Below are 27,645 nucleotides of genomic sequence, written 5' to 3'. Positions count from 1 at the left end.
AAAAAGCTTCACACAAATTATAAATAGCCATGATATAGCTATGTATGATACAATATAAATGAAGGAAGGACAGATTGGAAGGATGACCTTCTCTTCCTATGCTACAAGAGCTGGAATTCAATCCAAACATAGGTCTAACAAACACCATTGTTTCGCAACCTCAGGAAGAAGCTGAAGAATGTTCCCTTTAAGGAGCACTTTGTCAGAAATAATCACTTCAAACGCTTACCCAGCATGGAAGACAAAGAACAGAACCCTCATTTTTAAGCATACGTTATTTGTCTTAAATTTGAAACCTCTCGTTTTCGAACAAGGTTTGCACTACACAAATGTCCATTAGCATATACATACACACAAGCACACACACACACACACTCACACACATATATATTTGCAATCTCAATGCTGCATTTTGTGCATCTCTAGGAGCAATGGGATGAGAATAAAAAGTATGTGTTACAATAATGTTTAGGAATGGATTAGGCCTTTCCCTCACTTGAGGCCAATTATGCAAAGCCAATAGTTGGTCGCAAACCCTATGATTTACAAAATGATGGGTTTACGACAGCAAAATAGCTTTTTTTCTCTGAACAAAAACAATTTTGCAAGTCAGTAAAGTCTTTGACACTCAGAATGGGTTTTGTTATTCACTCCAAAGTACAGTAAAATAACACCCGTTGATTACATTATCCAATTAAGGCTCTGGACATTATTAAAAACAATATTTTCCTCACTACATTTGATGAACAAATATCCTTTGTCTTCGAATACGGTAAAAATGTGATCCTCCTTCGGTATTACCAAAACACTTTCTTGCTGGAAAATTCTTAGAAAAGAAGTGATGTAAACAGGCAATATATGAAGCAAATCTAGTAGATTTCTAATAAAGTAACATTTTAGAGGACAGTGGATTATAGGCAACAGCGTAAGGTTGGTAAGCTTACCTTTACTGGGAGGGTTCGGGATAGCAAAGGATGTAGTCACTGTCAAGTTAACTAGGTGAGAAGAGTCTGGTGGCTTATTATCCAGGGAACTCTCTGTGTCCTCCAAGGTAGTGCTCAAGTGATCAGTCAAGGAACCATCATAATCCATGGTCTCATTTTTCTCCGCCTCTTTTGTTTTGCCTTCTCCGAGATTTCCAGGAATATCTCCTGTCGAAGGATAACTTGCATCATTCTGCTCATCTATTTGACTTTTTTCTGCTGAGGGAAGCCTTTTCTGGGAAGGAGTTTTCCATTCATCTGGTGGTGGTGCTGGTAATGGATCTTTTAGTAGTTCACTACTTCTACCATCAGTGTTAGATCTGCCATCTCTGTCAATTCTTTCTAGGTTATCATGTAAAGGCTCAGGAAGAATTGATGTTACTTGACTTCCCAGCTCCTGGGCCATTGCACTAGGTCTTTCCATCCCATCTAGTCAGATGGTAACAACAGGGCCTGTACGAGAGGACAAAACTGAAAGAACAATAATTTATGTGTAATATAGTTAGAATTCAACACTAAAAAATACATTTGGCTGAACAATTCACTGTACCTCAACCACAAACAAGCATTTGCAATGCAATAGGCCTCGCATTAGGAAATTTTGAGCTATTGGTATTGTAAATGGCAATTTTTTTATTTCTGTGTTGGTTTTGAAAATAGCTAAATTATTAGCTTTGTCATTTACAATGCCAATAGTTATAACTTTCGCAAATGTGACACATATAGCATTTGTAATGCAATATGTGTTGTATTTACGTGACTTAGATGTATTGCTATTACAAATAACAAGAGCTTTTAATTTTTTTTAATAATTAATACTTAAATAAAAGTTATTGTAATTTATAATAGCAATAGCTTAAACATTTGTAAATAACTTTTGTGAAGATTGTGTTAAGTGTATTTTATTGTGACGAAAATCCAAGAACAGAAGTGGAATATTAACATCTTTTTGTGAAATTTGTAATAAAGTTTGAGACATTGAGAGAACATATTTGAACCAGTTGTTGTTGAATGGTTGCACCGATTCATGCTGTGGTGCCCCTGTGGTCACACCCCACTAGGCCACTCCCCCAATAACACTTCAAAACACTCAAACAGAAAGCAGGGATAAGCTATTTCCAGAGGCGGAGAGGTGGGTTTAGCTCTGAACTTTACATGGAAATACGAGTTTGAAATCGAGACAGATGCAACCTCTCCAATTCATGCCAAAGCACATCATGTCATAACACTTAACGAGCAGTCCCGGCCTTTTAGCTTCAACATTGCATTCTGGGACTCGTAGTTTTGTTTCTTTTAGTAATAAAACGCTAGCAAATAATGGAAGGACCGGCTGAATGTGTTACACAGATATCACGGAGACCTCGTTAGAATAACACCACTCCGAAGATATGTCATAGCACACTGTCATGCACTGCCTATGAAACCAATGTATACCGTGCTTGAAAGTGTATTTAAAGCAAGTCTGAACACAGGGACATCAGAACATCAAGTATGTTGGAGGCAGCAGCTTTCACCACCATTAAAGTAAACATCTTTTCTCGAACTAGTGCTTAGAAAAATCAATGTTCATTAAACGAATAGCCTGGATATAAAGTACACCAGTTCACAAAAATACAAAGAGGACAGGTTTCGAAGAAATATTTCAAGCATCGCACCATCAAACAAAAAGCCAGCGGAGGGGGCTGGGGGCGCAAACACAGTCAGCTGGATGGTGCATCTTTGCTCGTCAACGCCTCCCAGCAAGGAAGGCAGACGCCTGGGGAGAAAGGCACTCCATCCCCAGGCAGCCTGCCTCCGAGGCTTGGATAAAGACGCGCATCTCCATTAAGAGCCGCTGAGGCGTCCCCACAATGAAGCGACAGCAAGAGCAGGTGTCATAGTTTTGATCCGGAAGAGAAAAAAAAACGGGGCTCTGGGGTGGAAGAAACAAAAGGATAAAGGGCAACCCGAATGAAAATAAACGCATGCGGATCTAAATTGGGTAACACAAACGGCTAACTAGGTCTTGAGGAAACCAGGAAGTTGTACATAATATGCTTTATAGGTTACAGGTTTGTGTTAAGGCTCTGCTAGCTGTCAGCGAAAGGGTTACAGGAAATTCTTACCACAAAAAAAAACATCTGCAGAAAATGTGTTCTGCTGCTGCGAATAATGTCTGGAACAGAGAGTGGCCTGTTCTCCCTTTGACATGCACACAAAATCTGGACATGCACTGAATTTTCTGTTCAGACTAGGAGGACCCTGAACACAAACCGAAATATATGTCTCAATCTCGTATTGATAACATACATCAGTTAATTACAACATCAGTGAATACAGACACCGAAAGCCTCCCTGTGAGCCAGCATAGATACAGACAATGTGTACAGTCACAACAACCCGCAGTGGTACGAGACTGTGATGCAACCTTTAGGAAGAGCAGGGGAGCCGGGAACAAATTAATTTAAATAAAAAAGCGATGCTAACAAATTCTGACGACTTATACATGCTATGCACAAGGAACAGCATCAACAAGCTCTTGGCATTGATGTGGGGAGGGAGGGAAGAAAAATGGGAGGCACGGCCTGGCGGCCGTGAAGTGTGAAGCAGTGGGTGGGGGAGCCCTTTGAAAAGAAGCTCTCCGAGGGAAAAGTGCGTGCTTGTGTTCACGTGAACTGTCGGAAATCCTCCCGATGGTTTGAGAACTTATTTTGCACACTAAAATTCGAACCTATCCATTCCTTGCGGAATGGGATAGGCTCGACCTAAAAAGAAAAAAATGACACAAAACATGAGTATGTTTACATTGCTCCTTTAAGAGAGCCAGGAGCTCCACTGTGTCAGCAAAGTTAGTTTATTCAGATGGAAAAGGGTGAGTAAAGAGCAAAACAACCAGTTTCCATGTATACTCCAATTTTGAAAAGAGGAGGGTGGGTAGTTGAAAAGCTCCAAGAAAATGCCCAGGAAGGAGATAACTAGGATTTCAGGTAGGTTTTGGATCTTGCTAGCATCAATGCAATAATACTTTGAAAAGGTGTGTACTGATATCAACATGGCTGCCCTTCAAATCTCAATGACAAGGATAATTTGCCTGAGGGCACATTGACCTCTTTACCTTTTGTGGTCTAGGCCCTCGAATTTCTAAGAAGTGTCTTATTAGCCCTTTGACAAGGAGTGGTGAAATAGGACACTATCTATTTAGCTACTTATTGTTCTGAACATGCCAACGTAGTATAGACAGACTAATATGTCAGGCATCACTGTTTACATTTGTGTGCGCCGTTGGTTATATCAAGGTTATATCTTTCGGCTCTTTTAATGTCTAAGGAATTAATTACCTCTTTGTCAGGGAGGTCATACTTGGAGGAAAGATGACAAAGAAATAATGTGGTTAATGTGAGATACTGACATAATGTGGAACACTTTTATGACTGAACAAGGTGCAGAGTCAATCTTACTCCCCCTTTCAGCTCATGGAACAATTAATAAATGACAAAACAAATATATTGGAAGGTTCCCCCGGTAATTGTACAATTAATAAATGAGCCATCTTCAATGACATGTACTCAAGGTGCAGAGAAAAAGCGAAGGCCAAATTTAATATTTGCAGGGGATAAAGAAAAATCATCTCGTTTATAAAGCTCTAAGAGGACCATATGTACTTAGCTAGTATTTGCAAAAGTCGCAACATATTTGCAAGGTGACCTATCTATTAATGGGTTGGTTCATAAAATATCAAATCACAGTGGGCCAAAATTCAACCTACCTCAGGAATATTTATGAGGTAGTCACAAAATACGACCAACTATGACTCACTGCAATCAGAGGAACTGTAGCCTGCTAGGGCAGCAGACTACCATGTCAGTGATTGCTTTTAAATAAAATATTTTTTAATGCAGGCCGTTTTTCTTACAGGAAAACAGGACGCATTTAAAAAGTATCTGACACTATTTTATAAGATTAGGCACTGATCCCATGGACCACTGCCCACTCCCAAAAATGTTTTTTTGACCATTCAAAAAGAGAAAGGGGTCCCTTTACAAACAGTTACAACTACCTATCAGTAGTTGGTGAAATATTAAAGCTTTGTGACCAGATTTTATTTGCAAAACATTAATATGTACCATAAGGAATCGCTATTTGGAAGGGACGCCCTAAACCCGCCCGCCCAAATAGCAATTACTGATGGTTTCCTAAACCGATTTAGCGGTTTGGTAAAATGGATTTAGAAACTTAGAAAAATACATTTGCTTGTTGCATACCTTTTCATTTAAAGAGTTGCGGAGTTTACGACCAGAAAATGCATTTGTAGATCTTGCCCATAGTGCTTTTCTAAATACGAAATAGAGTGCCTCCCCTACAGTGTTCACATGGAAGATTGTAGATGTCCATACAGTAGAAAAGGAGCTGTTGGTAATTAAACCTAATGGTCACGTGAGGCGATGGTATGGTGCAGTGTAGGATTTTGCCAAATATCCTGGAGAATACAAAACCATGATACCATCACCACTTAAACAGCCAGTACAGAATGATGGGGAAAACATTGCTCTATGTTGTTTCATTTTGATCAATACTTTCTGGTGTTTCTTTTTTGGAGGAGATGTAGTCAAGCAATTCTTCATTAAGGACTAACTTGTGTGCTTTCAAGAGCAGCTCGCTTAGCCCTATCTCACTATCTGGTAGGCAAACTGCAGGTCTTGAGTCAAAAGCTAGTACCAACTTCCTTGAGCGTACAAGAGATGTCTTTATTCTTCCCTACTTGTTCAGATAGCATATCTGCGAGGTATTATCAATCATAATGGATTATAGCGATGCTGAATTCAAGAACAATTTCAGAACCTGGAGAATTTCATATGACGGCCCCTTGATCAACCACCCCAATAACACGCTGATACAACTGTCACAAGTGATCCTAGGGAAGGAAATCCCTGAAAGTTAACTTACTTCAACATATTCCTCATCTGACACCATCAAGGCAATGCCTAAAGAGTTCTGAGATATAGCTTGAGACTTCTTTCCTAACCTCTTCTATGTAATCAGTTTTTGTATGCACTCGTGAAGAGGCCTCACGTGGCTCCCAGCATTTTGAAGAATGACACAAAGACATTTTTAGTGCAGCTCAGTTCTTAAAAGGATATTCTTTGCAACCCTTGTGTTTAAAACTGTACCAACACTGTAACATGAAATAGTGTAGGTGTCATTTTTTGTAACTTCTCAGAGCCCCAGACTACACAAGCAATTGACTGCACACCTAATATTACATTTGTATAAAAATTCACAATAATCACTCTTTCAGCCAAATAGAGTGCAAATGTTTCCTGATGGCTCAGAAAAGCTAGTATGCACATGGAGATGCCACATGGGACAAACTTCAGTCTGAAGGGAAGAGTTTTCTATTGGTAGTGCTAACTACTGATTTTGAAATGAAAAATCCTCTTGTTCTACCCAATGATCAGAATGTTGAAGTACAAGCCATGCAAGTTTATAGCACACATAAAATCCCCCTGTTATATTTTTTTCATAGGTTTGAAGAAGCACAAGTATCCTGTATTCCTCCTTTATGGCCCATTTGTTTGCAGTGAGAGCTAATGTGGGACAAAACTGCTGCCTTGGACCTTTTTTCTTCACAAGAAAGTACTGGTAATTTTGCCTTATCTTCTTTTTTCCTCAATCATCTACAAACTGACTTCAATACTTGTTTCTGGATTTTAAAATGGTCAACCTGCACCAGATGGACCATTACATAAGATCTAATATTTTTCAGTGGGTTACTGAGCAGAGACTTCTAAGCTTGGATTTGCAATGATTATCCACAATTTCTAGAACTGTACTTGTATTTTGTTATACATTGCCATGCTAGAAGATAATTTGAAATATTTCCTCACACAAGGGCACCGAGTAGTGGAGAAACAGTGACATGTGCATTGCATTGAGTTTTCTCGAGCAAATCCTGGTGCTAATGAAGGCTTGTGATTTCCTCTACCTGCTGTATTTTGTGACCGATGTTTGTCTCCAGGGAGAAGTCTGTCCCTAACATCTTGAACTGGATTCCAAGAAACACTATCCTCTTCTCTGATCAAATTGTCTTCAACGTCTTGACCTTAATACTAATTCTGTTTGGATTCACAAAAGAGAAACAGCCAGGGTGAATGCCACATGGTCACACCATGGCTCTAGCTGTGATTTAAGATTTCTACTGAGTCATTCAAAGGGCTGATACGTTAGTGGTACTACTAGTGCGCCAGTAGGGGCGTTTGCACAGTGGTGGAGAAATGGGGGATGACCTATGACAACCTTCCAGCAATCCTGCGGTGTGGGACTTACAGGACGTTACAGGGGGGGTAGTTGGCCCCCAAGGCTGTCCTTGAGGGCCAGCTACTCTTCCTGTTACCTCCAGTAAGTCACACACAGCAGGATTGCTAAGAATGTCAAGTGATGTTCAAATATTGCCCATCAACCTACTAAAAGCACATTTGAAATGTGGGCAGTTTTAGGTTGAAATAAACACTATTGGTCTGTCTTGAATGCATTTCTAAAAATTGAGAAAAAAGTCAAATAAAGAGCAAAAAGTACAATTTAGGTAATAACCAAATCAGCTGAATTGCAGGGCATGCCCCCATTCTGCAGCACCCTGGAAATGCGGCTCGTGGTGCACTACTGATTAATGGTTGAGGGAGGAATTCCACTTTACTCCTGAGGGACCTTGGCGGCAAAGAAACCCTCCTGGTACCTACTGTAATTCCTACACAGTGGTATTTCTGAAAGCTGGTCAGAGGCCCAGCCTCCTTTCTTCACCACTCTGCAAATGCCATTGCTAGGTAAAAAAACCTTGACATTCCCTGAAAAAAACTAAGGTTACAAGGACATTATTGTTAGGAATTTGCTTTTAAAAACCGTTAAAAATTCACTGGAAAAACCAAGGTTTACAGGGGCATTATAGTTAGCAAATAGAATTTAAAAAACCTTAGAACCACACTGAAAAAGACAAAGGTTATAAGGACGTTATAGTTAAGCTGACATTTCACTCATACGAAACCAGGAAAATTCAGCAGGTATAGTTAGCTGAGCTAACTATAACTCACACCCCGCAATGCAGTGCTATTTACATCACACATGACATGGTCAGTGACATCACTGATGACATCTCAAATGACATCACTGATGACATAGTCCACGGACTCTCTGATGCACCCACTCAATCCCCAATATAACCTTTCATACACCCATTCCAACTTCCACACTACCATTCTCAAAACCATTGACACACCCATACCAGTGCTTACACAGCTCTCACTGATTCATAGGTCTACACACACACATCCACTTATTTACCCATACAGCCACTCCTATACCAACTCACTCACTAATATAGCCTCTGATATATCCACTCATAGACCCATGTAGCCACTCACACACAGTCAGTCACTTATAGAGCTACTCACACACCTACTCGTTCACCTTTAGAGTCACTCAAAGAGCCATTTACTCACCAATACAGTTATATACACACCCACTTATTTTCCATACAGATTCTAACACAAATTCACTTGCCTATTCTGCCTGTGACACAAGCACACACTCACTCATACGGCCACTTTCACAATCATCCAGTCACACAGACCCTCACTCATATGCTCCAACACACACCTATACTGCCTTTCACATATGTAAATACTCACACATATACCACTGATACATCCATTCACTCAACAACACAGCCAGCCATACAGCTCCTCCCAGACGCACTCACTAACCCATACAGCCACTGACTCACCCACTGACTCATTCATGCAGGCAGTCACACACCCCCTCACCAACCCACACAGACATTCATACACCCATACAGGTATTCAGACAACCAAGGAATCACCCATACAGACATTTGCGTACCCACTCACCAACCCATACAGCTACTTAGACACCAACTGACAGACTGATGCAGATATTCAGACAACTTAGTCACTCACCTATACATTCACTGAGACACCTAATCACTCACTTATACAATCAGTCATGCACCCACTGAATCATCCATACAGCCACTCACTGATTCATCACCACACCTTGGCACATATATTTAACACTAATAAACTTTTCAAAAACACTCACAGTCACTGGATGATTTCATCAGTGATGTAATTTGAGATGTCATCAGTGATATCACCGACTGTGTCATGAGTGATGCAATATGTGAGATCATAAGCAGTGCATTGCGGGGCATGAGTTATAGTTAGCACAGCTAACTATAACTGCTTAATTTATCTGGTTGTGTATGAGTAAAATGTCAGCCTAACTATAATGTCTCAGTAACCTTTGTTTTTTTTCAGTGAATATATATATATATAGTGAAGACTAAAAGCCATTAATGAAGTAAAATGTGGTTTCCTAATTTAGACGAAGTAGTAGAGACCCCTTAAGCAACTGCATTCTGTGTTAGGCCACAAAAGCCCTTATCTCTGACCACTTTTATCACGGGATAGCAGGCACACTAACCCAGGGTATGTGCCAGTAGGGACTTCGACAGCCTTACGGATGGCAAACAAATGATGATTGTGATCTATTATTACTCCAAGGATCCAGAGGTAGGCATAGTGACCACTGTCACTGTGTGGATGTGTTGCCGAAGTTGGAGAAGACCATGGCTACTTATGTGCTGTTGCAGGAGTTGCAAACTGACAACAGGCCGGCAATCAACAGTCAAGAAATTTTGGAGTACTTAAGATCTTTGAACATCATACATAAAAATGTGACACCACAAAGGCCACAGGTGATTGGTGAAGATGAACGTGTCATGAGACCCATGAACAGAGTAATCTGCATTGCATACATCTCACAACCAGTGAAGTGGCCATTTACTCATTCTTTCAGTAATAGACAGACCTTTCAAACTACCACTGGGCAGGCACCGAGCAGGGGCCATAGCTCGAGTGGTTCAGGGTGTCATTCTCCATCACCCTACCTGGCTCCCTGGAACCATCAATGACCATCAAGTGTTCCAACATTGACAGTGGAGGAAACACCAGGTCAGCATTTTGCAGTATGCTAAGCACTAACTTGAAGGCATAAGACGTCGTACTTGTGAAAGGCCACCGCCCAACCAGCAAATTTAGGATGCATTTATACCGGAGCCGTGGCAAATAGTGCTCCAACATGGTACTATGGTGACTGCTCGTAGAGGATATGTAGAGGTCACCCAAAATGTGTTGTTCTTCATACAGTACAGTGGTAATGTTCTAGATCTTGATAGGTCTGAAAATCGAACTGAAGGTCAGATCGGGCGAGGGGGACTGGGTACATAGGTGAAGAGGAACCCCAACGCTGAGAAAACACTGAAGATTTGCCTTACATTAAAGCATCAAACTTGGAGTGGAGGCCCCTAGTGGAAGGTGGAAGCCTTCATTGAATTGGAGGCAGGTTCCTGCAGTCTCAATACCATCTGAGAAGAAACCTTGTTCCCTCAACAAACTTCAAGGTGTTACGTGGAGGCTGCACTGTCCCTGACTGAATATTGTTTAAGGTTTGTACGATTATGGTTGGGGAGGAATGTAACGTCCCATACACCTCTGGAGTGAAGTCAGTGTACCAGGGGTTAGTGAGAAGATGTTAAGGTGTTATTTACATGGACAAGTTAGCTTTGTAGTGACGTCAGGTAGATAATACAGAGGCCACACCTGTTCCAGGGAAGTAGTTATGAACCAGGCAGTATTGCGTGTATCCATTATTTCAGTGCATGGCTGCACTTCCTAGCACTGGTCCGCAACAGGGGGGATGATAGAAAGATAGAAAGCAATGGCGAGAAAGAGTGCACTTGGCAAAGACATAAAGTATGGAGCTGAAAAAGGAAAGAAAGCAAAAAGAAGAATGAAATAAACAAGTAAATGGAAGAAGGACGCCCCCTAAAACTCTTGCTGTAGGTCCTCCTCAACAAGCGGTACTTTTTTTAGGATTATTTCACGTGTCTTTTTTTGAACTACCCAAACAACATTTTGTACTTTTTCAACAAATCATTTACAAAATAGTTATGTACAATGCACTTGACAAACTCATTTATTTTTGTTGCGCTCTGCCTTAGAAGTACGTTCAATGTGGGGTATTTTAATTTCCTGGTCACTCCCTTGGCTTTTATTCATCCTAATTTAAAGTGATGTTCAAATATTGCACATCAACCTACAAAAAGCACGTTTGAAATGTGGGCAGTTTTTGGTGGAAGTAAAAACGATTGGTCTGTCTAGAATGCATTTCTAAATACGGGAAAAAAAGTAAAATATAGAGCAGAAGTACACTTTAGGTAAACCAAATGAATGATGGTCCCACTGAATTTTTTTTTTTTTAAACACAACACCCTGTTTTTGCATGCACAAAAGATTATTTTCCATCCGAACAAAACAATTCTTATTTCTCGAAGTTAAAAGTTTTCCTTAAAAACAATTTCACATTAATGGACTATAATGTACACGTGTGACGTTTACAAAGGCATTAGTGAAGACGTCCTGGCTCCCTAAATAAGCTAGCTTTTTGTTTAAAAACATAATCAAAGGGAAGAGAAAGGCATACAAACATTGGCTTGTTTCTCATTTAGACGCTACAGTACCCACCTGTATAAAGAATGTGACGTGTTGCGGGATACCAAAGCAGGAATTAAATAAAAAAAATAAAGAAAACAAAACAAAACCGGAAGGGTGGGAAAGGGTATGGGGGTGGCGCAAACCTCTCTCGATGCCTCCCCCTGTATCAAAGACCAAAACTCAAAACTAAACAACTACGTAGCGGTGACGTCTCTTGGGTTCTAATATCGAGCACTCGCGTCCCGCGGCGGCACTGGCTAAGAGTTCGGATTCCGACAACCAAACGCTGCAGGTCTCTTTCTCTTACCTCCTGCGTTTCTCAGTTTTTCCCTCTTAAATCTCACTTAATTCCGGTAGGAAATTCTGCCCGCCTGCAGGCTGAGTCCGGAGAGTGCGTGTATGTGCCGGCGCCGGGAGACGGCGGCCACGGAGCACTGTTGTACGACTCGTTGTTACGGTAACAAGCCCATGGTGGCAGTGCCCCGGGCGCTCCTTTCAAATCTCAGTTCCACCTCGGCTGGTAGGAAGGGTTGCGTTTTAGGGCGGCTGTAGACTGGGATCTCTGGTTAAAAGAGCAATGTAGGAAGCTGGCTCTCTTGACTATAAGGTCTGTAGCAGTTAGGCTTATCACAGGGCACTGAAAATAATTTGTTGTACTCACAGAGGCAAAAAATGATTCACACACAAGAGTAAATCAGAGGCCAATTTTCAAAAATAATCTGTCATTTTTCAGACTAAGAACATCGTTCTACAGTAAGTACTTTTAAATATATGAATTTTCAAAGTTAACAAAATTCATCACTTTTGTGCGCAATTATGCACTCTTGGTCATCGGGAGAAAATTAAAAAATGCCTATAAAATCATGCAGTTGAATCTCAAGGTTCACCTTCTAGATTTAGATAAGTAGCATGGCCAGGCCCAATGTTCCAGCAGCAGATTCTCAGGAGCATCCTGGATGTAGCAGGGTGCTGAGGTCGTCGTTAGCTGGAACACTACGAAGAAGAGTGCCACTTGAAGACACACCGCACAAAGAAATTAAAGGTAAGTCCGAGGGGTCCCACTTGAGGGAGTAGGTCGCAAGGGCCTCAGGTCCATTGCTGATTCATCAATAACCAGGCCAGCAGACTGGGTGCAGAGTAGACAGGTCAGCTAGGCAACGTGCATCAAGATATCCTCGCGGTCAGGAGCAGGCAGGTTGTATAGGCGATTCCGAGACAAATGGACCACTCATGAAGTTGGTCTCAGGAGTCTCAATATCCCTCGACACATGCTTGCTTTCTGGGCAGTTGGAGTCCGGATTGGACTCTGTGTCAGAGTGTATGCAGCATCAGGTCCGGTACCCTGGTATTAGTGCGGCACAGCTCCGGTAGATCCGGGTGTCTTCACACTTGGTGGGGAGACAGGTTTGATCCTCCGAAGCTGGTTTACCACTTTTGGTTTGAGTGTTGCATCAGAGTCGCCGGGGAACAGCAAGTCGAGAAACCGGATTCTGCAGGTTCTGTGCCTGTGGATTGCAGACAAGTAGTACCTCTACTCTTAGGGAGTTCTTTGGCAATTTGTCAAAAGCTGGAGGTGCTCCATGGGTTTGGAGGCCTCACAGTTGCAGGACACAACAGCACACCACAATTGTTGATTCCTGGGAGCAGTAGGCAGGGTTTGTGCCAATTCTCTGCAGCATGTTTTCGGGTCTTTGGTCAGCTGGTCTTCTGTGTTTGTTTCTCTTCTTAGGTCCATCAAATTTAAAGTTCAAGGTCCAGGAATACCACCTAAATACTAAATTTAGGGGCGTTAAAGGGAGTGATATGTAATAGCCAATGGGTTACCTTCCTTTAGGTGTCTTCACCCTCTAAGTGACCACTTCCTGTAGGAACAGCACTACCCTAGCCCTGATAGGTTAATTCCTGCCATCCCAAGATGGAGGAATTGCAAAAGTAGTGTCCACATCACCTGCCCCACCTTAGGGGTGGGGCTGGCGGAATATGGGCAAACTTTCTAATCTGCCAATTTTCCCGCCTATCCTTCCGCCAAATGTGGAGCAGGACAGGGGGGGTTGGCATGCTCCACTATCTGGAGATGTCTGGCTTGCACTTTAAAGGAGGTATCGCATTTGAAGCTTCCCAACCTGGAAGGCCATTCCGGCCTGAGGAGGTGTGAAGCAGGCTTTGTTCCTGGCCTCTGAGAGTACTGGCCCTCACCCTATGAGGTCAGAAACATGTCTGTTGGTGGCAGGCTGGCTAGGAATAGTCAGAGGACACACCAGTGCTTGGTAGGCTTTCAGAAGATCCACTAAAGGTTCTTCTGTGTGTATTTATTAATAAATCCAATACTGGCATCAGTGAGGATTTATTTAAACAAGATGTTTGGTACCAAACATCTTTGGGTACCGAAAAGCCATTATGGGGCTAGGAAACTCGTAATGACCAGTACCTAGCCCATGCACTCTCTGTAGCTTCCCTGTGCACTTTCAGTATCAAAGAATGGACTCAGATATTGCCGAGGCATATCTGTTCATGCAGATATGTCCTCACATGGGATATAGTGCACCCTGCCTTAGGGCTGAAAGGCCTGCAGTAGGGGTGACTTACCTCTAAACCTCATGCTGTGTCTGTGGGCATGACACACAGGGCCTTGTGACAAGCTGACTCTTTGCTTTTCTCGGTACCTAGACACGCAGCCTGCAATGGCAGTTTGCATGATCTTGGTGAGGGGTCTCTGGGGTGGCACAATTTGTGCTGCAGCCCTAGAGGACTCCCTTCAGTATCACTCAATCAACCAATCAATCAATCAATCAGGGCTTAAGCGCACACTCAGCTGATAGGGTCTTAAGGCGCTGTGGTGTGGCGCAGCTCCCGGATGTTCACGGCGATTCGTCGAAAGAGCCAGGTATTGAGGTCCTTCATGAACTTGGGGAGTGTTGGTGTCTGTCGGAGATGGAGAGGGAGTGTGTTCCATGCCTTGGCCGTGAGGAAGGAGAATGAACAAACTCCTGTTCTGGTCTTTTTGATGAACTGCACTGTACCAAGGGAGAGCTGGTCCCTAGGTACCAGGGGTAACGTTTTCTAGTGACTTAGAGGGGTTGCTGAAGTGGTGCCAATCGTGGTACAGTTTTTGGAAAGAGATTGGGCACTAGGAACCTGGTTGACAGGGACCCAGTGCACTTTCAATTTGAAATCACATCTTGTCACCAGGCAAAAAGTGGGGGCTAACCATGTCAAAATAGGCATTTTTCTACAAGCAAATTGCTTAATTCAGTCTAATTATCCTTAATAATTAGATTAATCTCAATGTGAATGTGACCTGCTCAAAGGCTTCTTTGTAGGCAGGTAGTTTTTGAATATTTGGTAAACTATCGGCATACAAGAAGCAAAATTGAGCAATGCCTACCTTTAAAAGGTTTTCTTCTGTCATTAAACATAAAGTTCTGTTCTACTATTCTTAGATTAGCTAAAACAAATGCTATGGAAATCTTCATGAAATGTCTTGCTTTTAGCGCGAGCAGTCTTTTGCAAGCAAATACACATGATCTTGGGATTGATGCTCACAATAAGGGGGTATTCACAAAATTAAACCTACACGTGATTGCATTTACACATGTACATTTTCTCTTACACTTTGTAGTAAATTTACTACTTTTGACAATTCCTCATTTACATGTGTAAATGTACTACAAAGTTTAGGCTTACATCTCCCCGTCCCCTGAAACCAGAGATCTCTCGATTGTTGAAATATGACAGCGTTTATTAAAGTTTAAAAAATAGTAAAAATATTTTTAAGATCAATATTAATTTAAATTATTTCTCTATCTTTTGCGTAAATGTAGACAAAAATAAAATATTGTTGCAGCACTATTGACTTAATTTTGAATGAAATATTCAATTTAAATATATTACATTGCATTATTTTTAACGTTTTTTTTAAATCCATCTAAAGTAAAAGTTCATATTCATTTATTTGTTATATAGTAAAATGATTCAAAGTTATATATGCAAATCATTTGCAATGATGTAATTACCTCTAAAAAAATACAAGTTAATATTTATTTTTAGATTAAAACAGGTTGAATCAAAAAACATAATAATTTAAAATAAATTATATATATATTTGTCCCGCCACGGAATACCTCACCATCACGCAAGAGCCCCAGAACTGCCCGCATTTGGACTCTGTGGTACTTTCTCCGAAAAGGATCAGGGCAGCGGCAGCCACCAGGGACTGGACCCTGGCAGTGATCTCAGTACAAACGGAAAAGGTGTGAAGAGAATCGCGGTGAATAATTAGTGGAACATTTAAAGTTGCATCGCACCCACCGAAGGGAAAGAATTGCATGCTGACTACCTGGACCAGAAGGCTCTGCACTGTACGTCACTGCAAGAAACCCACTTGAGGGTAATCACCAATGAAATATAAGAGCAACGAACGGGTCCAAGCAAGTCAGCACAACCGCCGAATGCAAGCTCCCCCTCTGACGAAGGCCAAAGGTTGGCTGAAATGCATCAGGAAGAACGGAGCTCCACAAAATGGAATAACATTTTAAGTCACTGCAAAGTGTGCGATTCACTCTGTCCCCAGAGGATAGGTTGTTAAAATATAATTGTGGCTTTGTCCCGCCACGGAATATCGCACCATCACGCAAGAGCGCCAGAACTGCCCGCAATTGGACTCTGTGGTACTTTCTCCGAAAAGGATCAGGGCAGCGGCAGCCACCAGGGACTGGACCCTGGCAGTGATCTCAGCACGAACGGAAAAGGCGTGAAGAGAATCGCGGTGAATAACTAGTGGAACATTTAAAGTTGCATCGCACCCACCGAAAGGAAAGAATTGTATGCTGACTACCTGGACAAGAAGGTTCCGCACTGCACGTCACTGCAAGAAACCCACCTGAGGGTAATCACCAATGAAAAATAAGAGCAACGAACGGGTCAAAGCAAGTCAGCACAACCGCCGAATGCAAGCTCCCCCTCTGACGAAGGCCAAAGGTTGGCTGAAATGCATCAGGAAGAACGGAGCTCCACAAAATGAAATAAAAATTTAAATCACCACGAAGTGTGCGATTCACTCTGTCCCCAGAGGATAGGTTGTTAAAATATAATTGTGGCTTTGTCCCGCCACGAAATACCGCACCATCACGCAAGAGGGCCAGAACTGCCCACAATTGTACTCTGTGGTACTTTCTCCGAAAAGGATCAGGGCAGCGGCAGCCACCAGGGACTGGACCCTGGCAGTGATCTCAGCACGAACGGAAAAGGCGTGAAGAGAATCGTGGTGAATAATTAGTGGAACATTTAAAGTTGCATCGCACCCACCGAAGGGAAAGAATTGTATGCTGACTACCTGGACCAGAAGGCTCCGCACTGCACGTCACTGCAAGAAACCGACCTGAGGGTAATCACCAATGAAATATAAGAGCAACGAATGGGTTCAAGCAAGTCAGCACAACCGCGGAATGCAAGCTCCCCCTCTGACGAAGGCCAAAGGTTGGCTGAAATGCATCAGGAAGAACGGAGCTCAACAAAACTAAATAAAATGTTAAATCACCGCGAAGTGTGCAATTCACTCTGTCCCCAGAGGATAGAATATATATATATATATATATATATATATATATATATATATATATATATCACCTACTGGCGGTCGCCAGTAGGTAGTTATAGTTAGGATTATTTTCAATACAAAATCTCAACATTCTATTTTGAATAACTTTGGCGCCGGTTGAGGAATCTGCCTGAAAATTTCCTCAAATTTGCCTTGCGGCGCCCCGGTCCTTCCCTGAAAGTTTGGGGGGGATTTGTCAAGCGGGGGCCGAGATAAAAAGGGGGGTCCCAAAACGTTTTTTTCCCCATGTTAATTTCCATAGGGAGGTCTACCTCACTTTTAGCCCGAACGGCTGAATGGATTTCCACCAAACTTGGCAAAATTGTAGGGACTGGTAGCCCGATGTGACTTTGCTATGTCTCAAGATATGTGCTCCAGTGGATTTTGAGTAATTTAGGTTCCAAAAAATATATATATCTATAAGCGCTCCCCGGTACGCGCACCCGGGCGCTAACCAGCACGCTAAGCGAGTTCGCGCGCGGAAAGCTGATTGGCTCTCGGGTGTCTGTCAACATTCCAAACAGTCCGAAGCGGCCGCCATCTTGTGTCTCGGTAGGAGCGAGACACAAGAGGTGGCAAAAACAAAGGGGGAAATGACCATAAGGGGGCAGAGTAGACCCCCCCCGGACCCCCTAGGTTTGATGTGGGGGCTATAAAAAAAAAATTGATTTGCGCGGGGGGAGCGCCCGTTACGCGCACCGCGGAGCGTTCCATGGGGAAAAAAGAATGATAGAGTTTTTAAAAAATGTAGCCTTTTTTATAATTTGGATTTAGTTCTAAAAAGAACTGTTTTTTTCTTCTTTTTGTTGTTTTATATTTTTTTAATGTTTTTTGAACATTTTGTACTTTCTTTGGCTTTGATGAACTATTTTATATTTTTTTTGTTATTTTTATGGGGAGAAACAAAAAACAGGGAATTGAAAATGGCTCAATTGGAGCAAAAAAAAATTAGGTTTTTTGGGGCAATTGTGGTTGTCACCAGCAAGGAGGATGAGCTTTATGCTCTGCTCACCATAGGAGATGGTCTTACCACAAAAAATACATGTGATCCTGAATTCACCAAACCGTGGTTGTATGCGAGGGATCGTCTCCCTTGTCTCTGGTCCCGATGGAGTGGGTTGCTTTCTTTTGGAGGTGCTGGGTGAAGATTGGGGAGGGTTACTGGCCAGTTCTCTCACCTCTGCGGCAGCATAGTTGTTGGGATGCTTGTGCTGCATGTGCCTAATCATGGTGTTATTACCAAATGAATATTTTTTGTTAGGGTTCCCCCTTGAAAGTTCATTGGCACAGATTTGGCAAGTCACCTTTGGCGCATTGACTTTCTTCTTGCCCTCTGGGATAGAAAAAAACTCCCCTACAATGTGCTGCCTTGGCGTGTATGGGGTATTGTCTTCTGGCAGCCACCTCCTCCCCTCCTCCTCCTCCTCCTCCTCTTCTTCTTGACCACCAATGTGATGTTGTGGTGGTCCTCTTGGTGGTGGTGCAGATGCTCCAGCTGCTGCTGCTGCTACTGTAGCCATTTTAAAGTACAAAATATTTCTCTTAGATCTCCAAACAGGTCTTCCTCAGTCAAAGGACAAAGTCAGAATAAGGAAAAAAGGTGGGGGCTTTCATAATTTGGAGAAAAAAAACTGTCCTGAACCAATGAAAAGTGTTATTTTCAGGTCACATGACCCGGGCTTTCATCATTTGGAAACCAAAACTGTTCTGCACCAATAAAAAGTGTTATTTTCAGGTCACATGACCCGACGCACTTACGCGACGCGCCCCGGGCGCGTCGTGTAAGCGCGTCAGATGCTTACGTTGCGTGATCGTATTCGCTCGAGTACTTCCGGGTGCGCTTACGCCGTGCGTAACACGCGGACGCGGCTACGCGATACGCCACGATGTTTTCATTTGCGGCAATAGCGCTAACGGGACGCTCACCGGTGCGCGACCCGGGCGCTCCGGAAAACTGCGCTTTCCAGTGCGCACACCGGGGCACGCACCGGGAGCGCACCAGGGCAAAAAAAAAAAAGAAATTATATAAATATACAATATAGGATTCATTATAAAAAATATTACATTTCATAGGTTTGAGGCCTTATATATAGTTAGGAATTAGCATTTAAAAAACCTATGAAATTCACAGAAAAAACCATAGGTTTCACACCAGTTATAGTTAGGAATTAGCATTTAAAAAACCTATTAAATTCACTGAAAAAACCATAGGTTTCACACTAGTTATAGTTAGCTGGAAATTTTACTGACATAAAACCATAGCAATTCCAATGTTATAGTTAGTTGGACTCACTATAACAAGCGCGCCTGCAATGCACTGCTGATGACGTCACATATTACATCACTCATGACATTGTCAGTGACATCACTCATGACATCACTTATGACACCATCCTTGTGACAGAGTGACAGACCTCCTTTTAGTGTAATGTAACCCTTGAAATAGATATTCAAAAATAGAAACTAACATTTAAAAAAAAATGGAGATACCCATACCAGTTACAACAACCAATTCAGTAATTCCACCATCTATATACACATCCACTCATTTACCAACAGTTCTATATAGTCACTCATACATATACTCACTCATCATATGTAGTGATACATCTATATATCCTGTTATACACCGACAGTCATCCAAAAGTTACTCACACACATACTCACACATGCAAAGAAATTATTGAACATCCATTTATTTGCATATAAAACTATACATACACTACCTCTTTACTTATAAGGAAACATACACATACTTACTCTCTTAAACAATCATTTATATAAACATATACTTATTTAAACAGGAACTCGTACAATCTCTTACTCTCACATATACTCACTTATATACATCAAAACTCACATACACTAGAATAAAATATATGTTGTTACTAAAAAACACAATAGTGAGACAGTCATTCACTCACTAACACACACATATACACACCCTTGTTATAGTGAGTCCAACTAACTATAACGTTGGAATTTCTAAGGTTTTATATCAGTAAAATTTCCAGCTAACTATAACTGTTTTTTAAATGCTAATTCCTAACTATAACTGGTGTGAAACCTATGTTTTTTTCAGTGAATATATATATATATATATATATGTAATATTAAATTAAATGTATGTACATGATAAGAAGTCTAAATTATTTAATTAATGTTAACAATATTCCCTATGGGTTGTTTTTTAAGTCCCTGCCTCCAATAATTTTCTATGGGAGGGTGTTGCAGTTCCAGTGGTTGACCATGTGTGGTGCTGGACTTACTTGAGGTCTGAGCTTGAGTACATTGACTTCTGTTTTGCATCCTTTTTGTCTGTTGTAACTTTAGAAGTTCAGTATGTGAATAACAACAGGCTTTCTCTTTTGTGGGTGGATGACTGTCCCTCCCTAGACCCTTCCGTTAAATCTTTATTACTACTCTCTAAACCCCTCAGATTTAGTAGTAAGTGTTTCCCATTTTCCAGCTATTCCCTCATGACTCCCCAATTTAGTATTAAAACATATACGTAACTGTCAAGACGGATATCTCCGAACAGAAAAGATAAGCAAAGCGGAGACCTCTGCATGCAGCTATGTGAATAGCATTTTGTAATACAGGAGTGGTACTAGTAAAGTACTAATAAACTTGCTACAAAATGCAATTTGTGAATTGGCTCCAAAGTGGCATGGATCTTTGAGGTTGTGCAAGAGAACTGGCATATAAAATGGGTAGCCACATTCTTGCAAATATTTTGCACTATATGCACATCCAAATTACATCTATTTGTGATGGCTGCTGTGTGACTTTGCATTGCACCTCACCAAAAGAACAGACAAATGTGTGTCCTTATCAGTGAAGCAACAGATGTTGTGAAACCGTTTTCAAAGAGCCCACAGGACTCTATTCATGACCATCTTTTACTACCCACACCAGAAGCATGGGGGTCAGGCCCCACAAAAGTCACATATTGCATGGGGCACTAACTGCACATTGGATTTATCCCAACAAAGTTTTGGCTTAGTCAAACATATTTTTCGTATTTGTCCTACTGACTCTGTCTTAGTGGAACTTGCTGGAATGCATGGATGAATAACACGTCTCCAGATCAAGAATTTACGAAAAAGTGTCATTTTTGCTACCGGGCCCTCTACAGCATTAGCATTTTACCAGAGGTAAAACATTTCTTCAAACAAGCACTCAATGTTCGCTCAATACTACATTGCTGTAGTCATAATGTCACTTTACATGGGTTATAATCATCAATAACCATGTTTTAATGAGGTCCTGCGTTGTGATTTTTATTGAAGGCATAGTAATCATGGTCATGAATAAAAGTCATTTATTGCAAGATGAACATAGTAGCCATACTCCATAGACCAACCAGTTCTGTAACTGACACCATTGAATCCTCACTAGGCTTAAGACTTAAAATTTAGAAAGTTAAACCACCCATGGTTTCACCAACATAAACCTTGTCAGGCATCTGACATCTTCTTCCTTTGTATATTCGATCAAATAGAAATTTCACAATAATATGCATTAAACCAAAGTAATAATATGGATGATGGAACCACGCAGTGTTCAACAAAGCATGGACATGATTGACATTCGAAATACACAAATATGGAATATTGAAATGACAAAAGTTAAAACTTGATATAAAACCAGACTGTTTCCCTATAAACTTATGGCTACAATACCCAGGATCTACCTAAGATTGAATCACAATCTCTTCCTGAGATTAAATCACATCTGAGATTGAAAGACTATGCTCAGTCCAAGAGCGATCCAGGAACTCTCTATCCTCTACCAGGTTGCACCTTGTAACACAACTTCCTCCAGCACTCCTTAGGCTCCATCGCCTGTCCTTTGATGACTTATGCTCCTTCCATAACATTTGACTCACCAATGTCCTGAGTGTTTATACTGTTTTCTATCATCTCACTGTCCAACAACATTACGACACTGCTACATTCTTCTTCATGCACCACACTCTCACACTCACCTCCCTTCTGGTGTAAATCCACACATCTTGGTTTCAATTTATGTCCATCATATATATCCACAGAATTTATTTGCATGCTCTTCACTCTGCATGGGTCTTTGAATCCAGCAATTACTCAGCCTGGCTTGATTTTGACCAACTCTCCTGTGTTAACCCATTTTTCTCACACTTTCCATTAGCCTTTAACACTTTGTTAGGCTTCAACATGTTGTTCAAACACAAAAGGACTATTTTGGTAACTAGTTCTGATCCAGTGGAAATTTCTGGGCCCTTTACTTTATTATTTACTATTTTACTCAGACTGGGATTTCTTACCACCCATCAAGGTTAGTCTTCCAATGGACCTTGCATGTTGCATTGAGGAGGGAACGAATTAAGGTGTCACTGTCGGCTACCCAATGAGGACCATACATAGATAACCGCCTTGCAGATTTGTAATCAGGTTTAAGTATACCAACCAGAACATAATGCTGTAAATTTATAGGATGGCAACTGGAAGTCCAAACCTCCTGAAGAAGTTTATTCGGGTCAAAATCATGGAGGCAAGTAATTCTGCTACTGCTCTACAGAACAGCAATAGTAAAATGTGCTGCTCTGAAAATAATCTATGACTATCCTGCTATACATTAGAATTTAAATTGTATGTGCACAATCTCTGTGGAAAGACATTCGTTACTTTAAAAAGACTCAGACAATTAAGTTTCAAATTAATTTAGTATTAAGCAACATTAGATCATTACACAAATAGTGCATTGGCCTTAGCATAAGTCCCAGAAATAGTCTGAGTCTGTACATCAATATACAATCAAAATTATTTTACAAGTTCAAAGCAAACAGTTTGTGAAGATTCCCTAGAAGGACTTTTGGGAGGATTTAGTTCAGTTAAAGAGTTTGAAGAGTCTATTTAAGCAAAGAGTTCCTGCCACACGCAACGGCAGAGGAACGTTCTAAAAAAGTTCTGTTAGCATTTGCATAGTGTTCAGTTAATCTGCAAGGAGAACAAGTATGACGTTAGCTAGCAACTCTGCCAGCTTGAGTCCATTGGCAGAAAGGAGGAGAAAGGGGCAGTCAATACTCCAGCTGCAATATTGGCAGTTGATCTCTCGCAGTGAGCTCCAACATCGACTGCGCTCAAAGGGGCCAAAATCAGCAAGCTCTCAAAAGCCCAAAGAGCCAGCAAAGCCCACAGTAAAAAGCCCACACCTCCTTTAAGCAAGTTGTCCATATAGTTTCACAAGTCTGGAGATGACATCGATTGTCACATCATTAACGTCAGAAAGTCATTAGACTATCATCTGCTCACAAGATGCAAAAATAGAAACGCTGACATTCTTTCCCATGCTGTTTGTGGGAATCCATTGTCCATCCTGTGCACACAGGTTTTCCACAAAGAATCATTCATAAAGAAACTTTTTATATGCAAGTAACAAAGTCCGTCCTATGTGACTATGTCAATTCTCTGTATTTCAAAATGTGATCCCCCATCAAGGGCTGAAGTGATGGGTTACATAAAGAACGCTAGAACCTCTGTTGCTCAAGGCCCTGATGGTATACTGATCATGCTAATTAAATGGGATCCAGTCGCATGGGGAGCTTTCCTGGTGCCACTGTTTGACTTTGGTTTTCAATCGATTAGCATTCCCTAATCTTGGAAGGGGAGTATCATAGTCCCGCTGTATAAAAAGGGCTCAAAAAGGTCACTTTCTAGCTTCAGACAGATTACACTGCTAGACGCTGCGGGCAAATTATTTGCAAAAAGTATACTTCAGCATTTGCAGCAGTGGGCCCAAGACCAGAACATCTTACCGGCAGAACAGGCAGGCTTCAGAAAGAACCACGGAACGCTGGATAACATCGCGGTCGTTTAGACTATTGTGGAGAAATATGTTTTTTCATAAGGCATGTTGGTCTACACAGCTTTTATTGATTTCTCCACGGCGTTCGACAAAGTGGATCGTCAGACGCTGTGGAGAAAGCTCTCTCATCTGGGTATGCCACACCATCTCCTAGGCCTCATAATAGAATTACACACAGACACTTGGTGTCAAGTGATGATGGGCGGCTCGCAGGGGCTTTCCTGCAGGATTAATACACATAATGGCCTCAAGCAGGTTTGCCGGTTGGCCCCTCTTTTGTTCTCTTTTTATATCTATGACCTCCCCGAGAAAGTAAACTCAGCGAAGGGGGATACCCCTAGAATTGGTACAATGTCTATTGGCACTCTACTATATGCAGATGACGTTGCTATTTTTGATCTAACCCCTATTGGTTTGCAGCGTCGTCTGGATGCCTTGACTAATTATGCGGAGGAGCATTGTTTGAAAATCAACATTGCCAAAAGTAAAATTTTAGTCTTTCGCAAGAAAGGTCTTAGAATAAAGAAGGGGTATAAATGGCTGTTGGGGCAGGAAGAACTTAAATTGGTCAATGCGTACCTGTATTTAGGGAAGGTTTTTTCAAAAAACGGGCGTGACTCGGAGCACATCAACCGGTGTGTTGGTAAGGCCGCCTCCCAGGCTGGAGCTCTAAATAGATTTTATAAGACCTGTGGGAGACGTCATTTTAATCATGTTCTGTCAGTGTTTAAGGGTAAAATTCCCCCAACTTTAACATATGCTGCAGAAGTTTTGGATAGGAATTACTGGCTCTCTTTCGATAAGGCTGAAGGCCGGTTTTTCCGTCAAATTTGTAATTTAAATTCCATGGCAGCCCCACATGTTCTTCGTTTGGAATTCCATTTAGTTTCTTCTTACACTTCTTCCCTGGCAGCGGTCCTGAGATGGGGGCACTCTCTTTGTTGGGGTGTTGAGGGCACGTTAAGGACCGCTTTGAAGCTGGAAACTTTTGTAAAATTAAAAGAGAAATCAGCTTTTTTTAGATCTTTTGCTTACGCAAACCATCTATTTGGGCTCAATTTAAATAGTGACTCACCCATCCCAAAGTCTGCACTGAACTTGTTTTTAAAGAGGTCTGTAAGCATGATTAGTACAACAAGAGATATAGCTTTAAGTCATCCTAAAGTTCGTAACGAGGTGATCTGTGTGAGTGCAATGGGGAGCGGACCCCAGCCCTATCTCTCATGGAATGTTCCACATGGCATCAGAAGATTAATACTTCTTTTAACAATGAACCTATTGCCCTTGAGAGACGTAACAGGCATTTGGGAAAAAACTCCTAGAGATGAGAGAATTTGTGAACTGTGTCGCTCCCAAATACAGGATCTCAATCATGTGCTATTTGTGTGTCCAGAACTTTAAAGGGCAAGGCGTATGTATTTGAGACCCTCTTTTATTAAATTTAATATTTGTTCCACTGAGGAGGCCCGATCTTTTGTGTTTTCCCCTCCCAATGAAATGATCTGCCATAGAATATTTCAATTTTTTAAAACATTTCTGGTTATTTATTAGAATTTCTGAATTTTAGTTCAGTTGGTATGTGTAATGTTTTGCCGATTGCTTAAGGTAGATTTTTGTATTTGTTATAAAGCATGTTCTTTTATTGTATTGGTGTATTTTTGTGGACCTCCGTTGGAGTTCCGTAACAAATAAACTAATTGACATGGCAAAATGTATCATTTGTTGCTACACTACTTTGAGAGGAGATTGAAAGTTACATGAGTGAAAAGGGAAAAAAAATCCCACTTTGTAATGAGAACGTGCAAGCTTCAAGAAGAAAACCAATTTTAAGCATTAAATCAGAAATTACAATACACATCTACAGGTGCACTTAAGAAATTAGTTAAATGGAGGTTGAATAAAACATTAATAAAGTTGTTAAATGTCATGAAAAGGACATGAAATCATCCATTTGTAGGTATTGCCTATTGACACATTTTCAAAGTACCTACATGCAACTTTTACTAATAACTAAAAATATTTTGTTTGTTTCAGGCAATCTAAGCCACTTATGCTATAAAGATGACTCACATAAAAGTTCAGCTTTATAAATGGTCACATAAAGAAGTTGCACCACTTTTTCAAAGTCAATGATGCATTACAACGAGAGCAATGAAAATGGTTTGCTAAAACAAAATACATTCAAAATAATTTGTGAAAGTACACATGATTATAGCCAAGGTCAAATAGATGACAACACATCTTAACTTCTTGATTAATTGGGTAATTGCAGAAATACATTTTATCAGTTATTTGCTTTTAGCATGACTTGAATTTATATGAATTTTAACTGTTAAGCATGTTAGAGGCATAGCGCAAAGTTTTCTTCTCTTCTGAAATCTAAGCACACTTTTATAGTGCTTGGTTTACACATTAACTCATTACTTTATTATGTTACTTTAAAGTATGCAAAGTGCACATGCATCTGTATGTGAAATTTCATTCTCATGTTAAGTTTATATGTTGCACTAAGAATGATCAGGTTTCACACTGGATAATGAACACCACTTCGAGCAGCTCCCCTAATTGTGATTCTTCCTGTGTTAAAGTATGAGAAAAGTAGAAATTATTATTCAAATAAATGTAAATTAGTAAAATATTGTTATGTTCAATATTAATCTAATTTAATTTTATCCATTTATTCCAAATGGATTATAAAGTAAAAAATGCAATAGCACTATTAACTTAATTTTAAAATAAATCTTGAATTGATTTAAATATATTAAATTAAATTAAAATATTTTCCGACATTTAAATTAAATATTGAATTCCCACCTAACTTAAAGAAATATTCTTTTATCAGGCATTAATAACGATTAAAAAGTGATGTGCAGAATTAATTAAAAGCAATGTATTTATATTTTAATAAAACATAATGTAACATTAGTTTATAAATTCAAAAAAGTCTGTTAAAATATTTTAGAACTAAATAAGAAATATGGTCTATTTATTTACATTAAATTAAATCATGTTCATTTATATTTTTGACTATATTAAAATATTCCTATGAGGTTTTACTTGAAGTCCATACCTCTGTTATTTTCTAAGGGAAGGGGTTGCACTACCAGTGGATGATCATGTGGGGTGCTGGACCTACTCCAGCTCTGAGTTCTGAGGGAGTTTTGGGTCTCTTTTGGCTGTAGAAACTTCAGAAGTGCTGTTTGTGAATAGAAATGGGCTAACTCTTCGGTCAGTGGGTGCATTTCACTCCCTAAACCACTTCCTAATCCTGCCTAAACCCTTCCTTACTCATCCCTAAACCATACCAATTAGTATTAAGTATGCCACTTTCCAGGCACTCCCTTGGTCACGCCCACATTTTCTACTAAGGGGCCGATTCCGATGTCAGTCATGAACCGTGACCGACCGACCTACGTTCGTCGGATACGCCACTGCAAGTACGATGCGACCGAACCCTGTTCGGTCGCACTTGTATGTTACACAATGAGAGCATGCATTCCGAGCAGAATTGATGCCCGCATTGTGAAATGGAGGGGTGCAGTTCATCCTTGCACCATTTGGCCGGCACCCCAAGGTGCCTGCCACCGGGTGCAGGGATCAAAAGAGGGCCTCCAGGCCACCATTCGGCAGCCTCGCACCCATGGAGGCCCTACTGGGTGCCCCCAAAGACATTTTC

The 27,645-nt window shown here is 40.9% G+C and overlaps 1 protein-coding gene across 2 annotated transcripts in view; it reads right to left on the bottom strand.

The window, feature by feature from the left end:
- The window catches only part of CFAP92 (cilia and flagella associated protein 92 (putative)), a 219,372-nt gene extending 207,425 nt beyond the window's left edge, over positions 1-11,947 (bottom strand). For both annotated transcript variants that reach the window (XM_086938984.1, XM_086938985.1), the window contains exons 1-2: positions 11,835-11,947; positions 945-1,454 (exon numbers count right to left, since the gene is read on the bottom strand). In XM_086938984.1, coding sequence (XP_086795110.1) covers positions 945-1,407 — 463 coding nt within the window. In that variant the 5' untranslated portion in view covers positions 1,408-1,454; positions 11,835-11,947. The remainder of the gene's footprint in view (positions 1-944; positions 1,455-11,834) is intronic.
- Positions 11,948-27,645: the final 15,698 nt, after the last annotated feature.

This window comes from Lissotriton vulgaris, chromosome 9 (assembly GCF_964263255.1).
Source record: "Lissotriton vulgaris chromosome 9, aLisVul1.2, whole genome shotgun sequence".
In the NCBI taxonomy this organism is placed as follows: Eukaryota; Metazoa; Chordata; class Amphibia; order Caudata; family Salamandridae; genus Lissotriton; species Lissotriton vulgaris.
The sequence above is the reverse complement of the archived record's forward strand: the minus strand, read 5'-3'. Positions and strand labels throughout refer to the sequence as shown.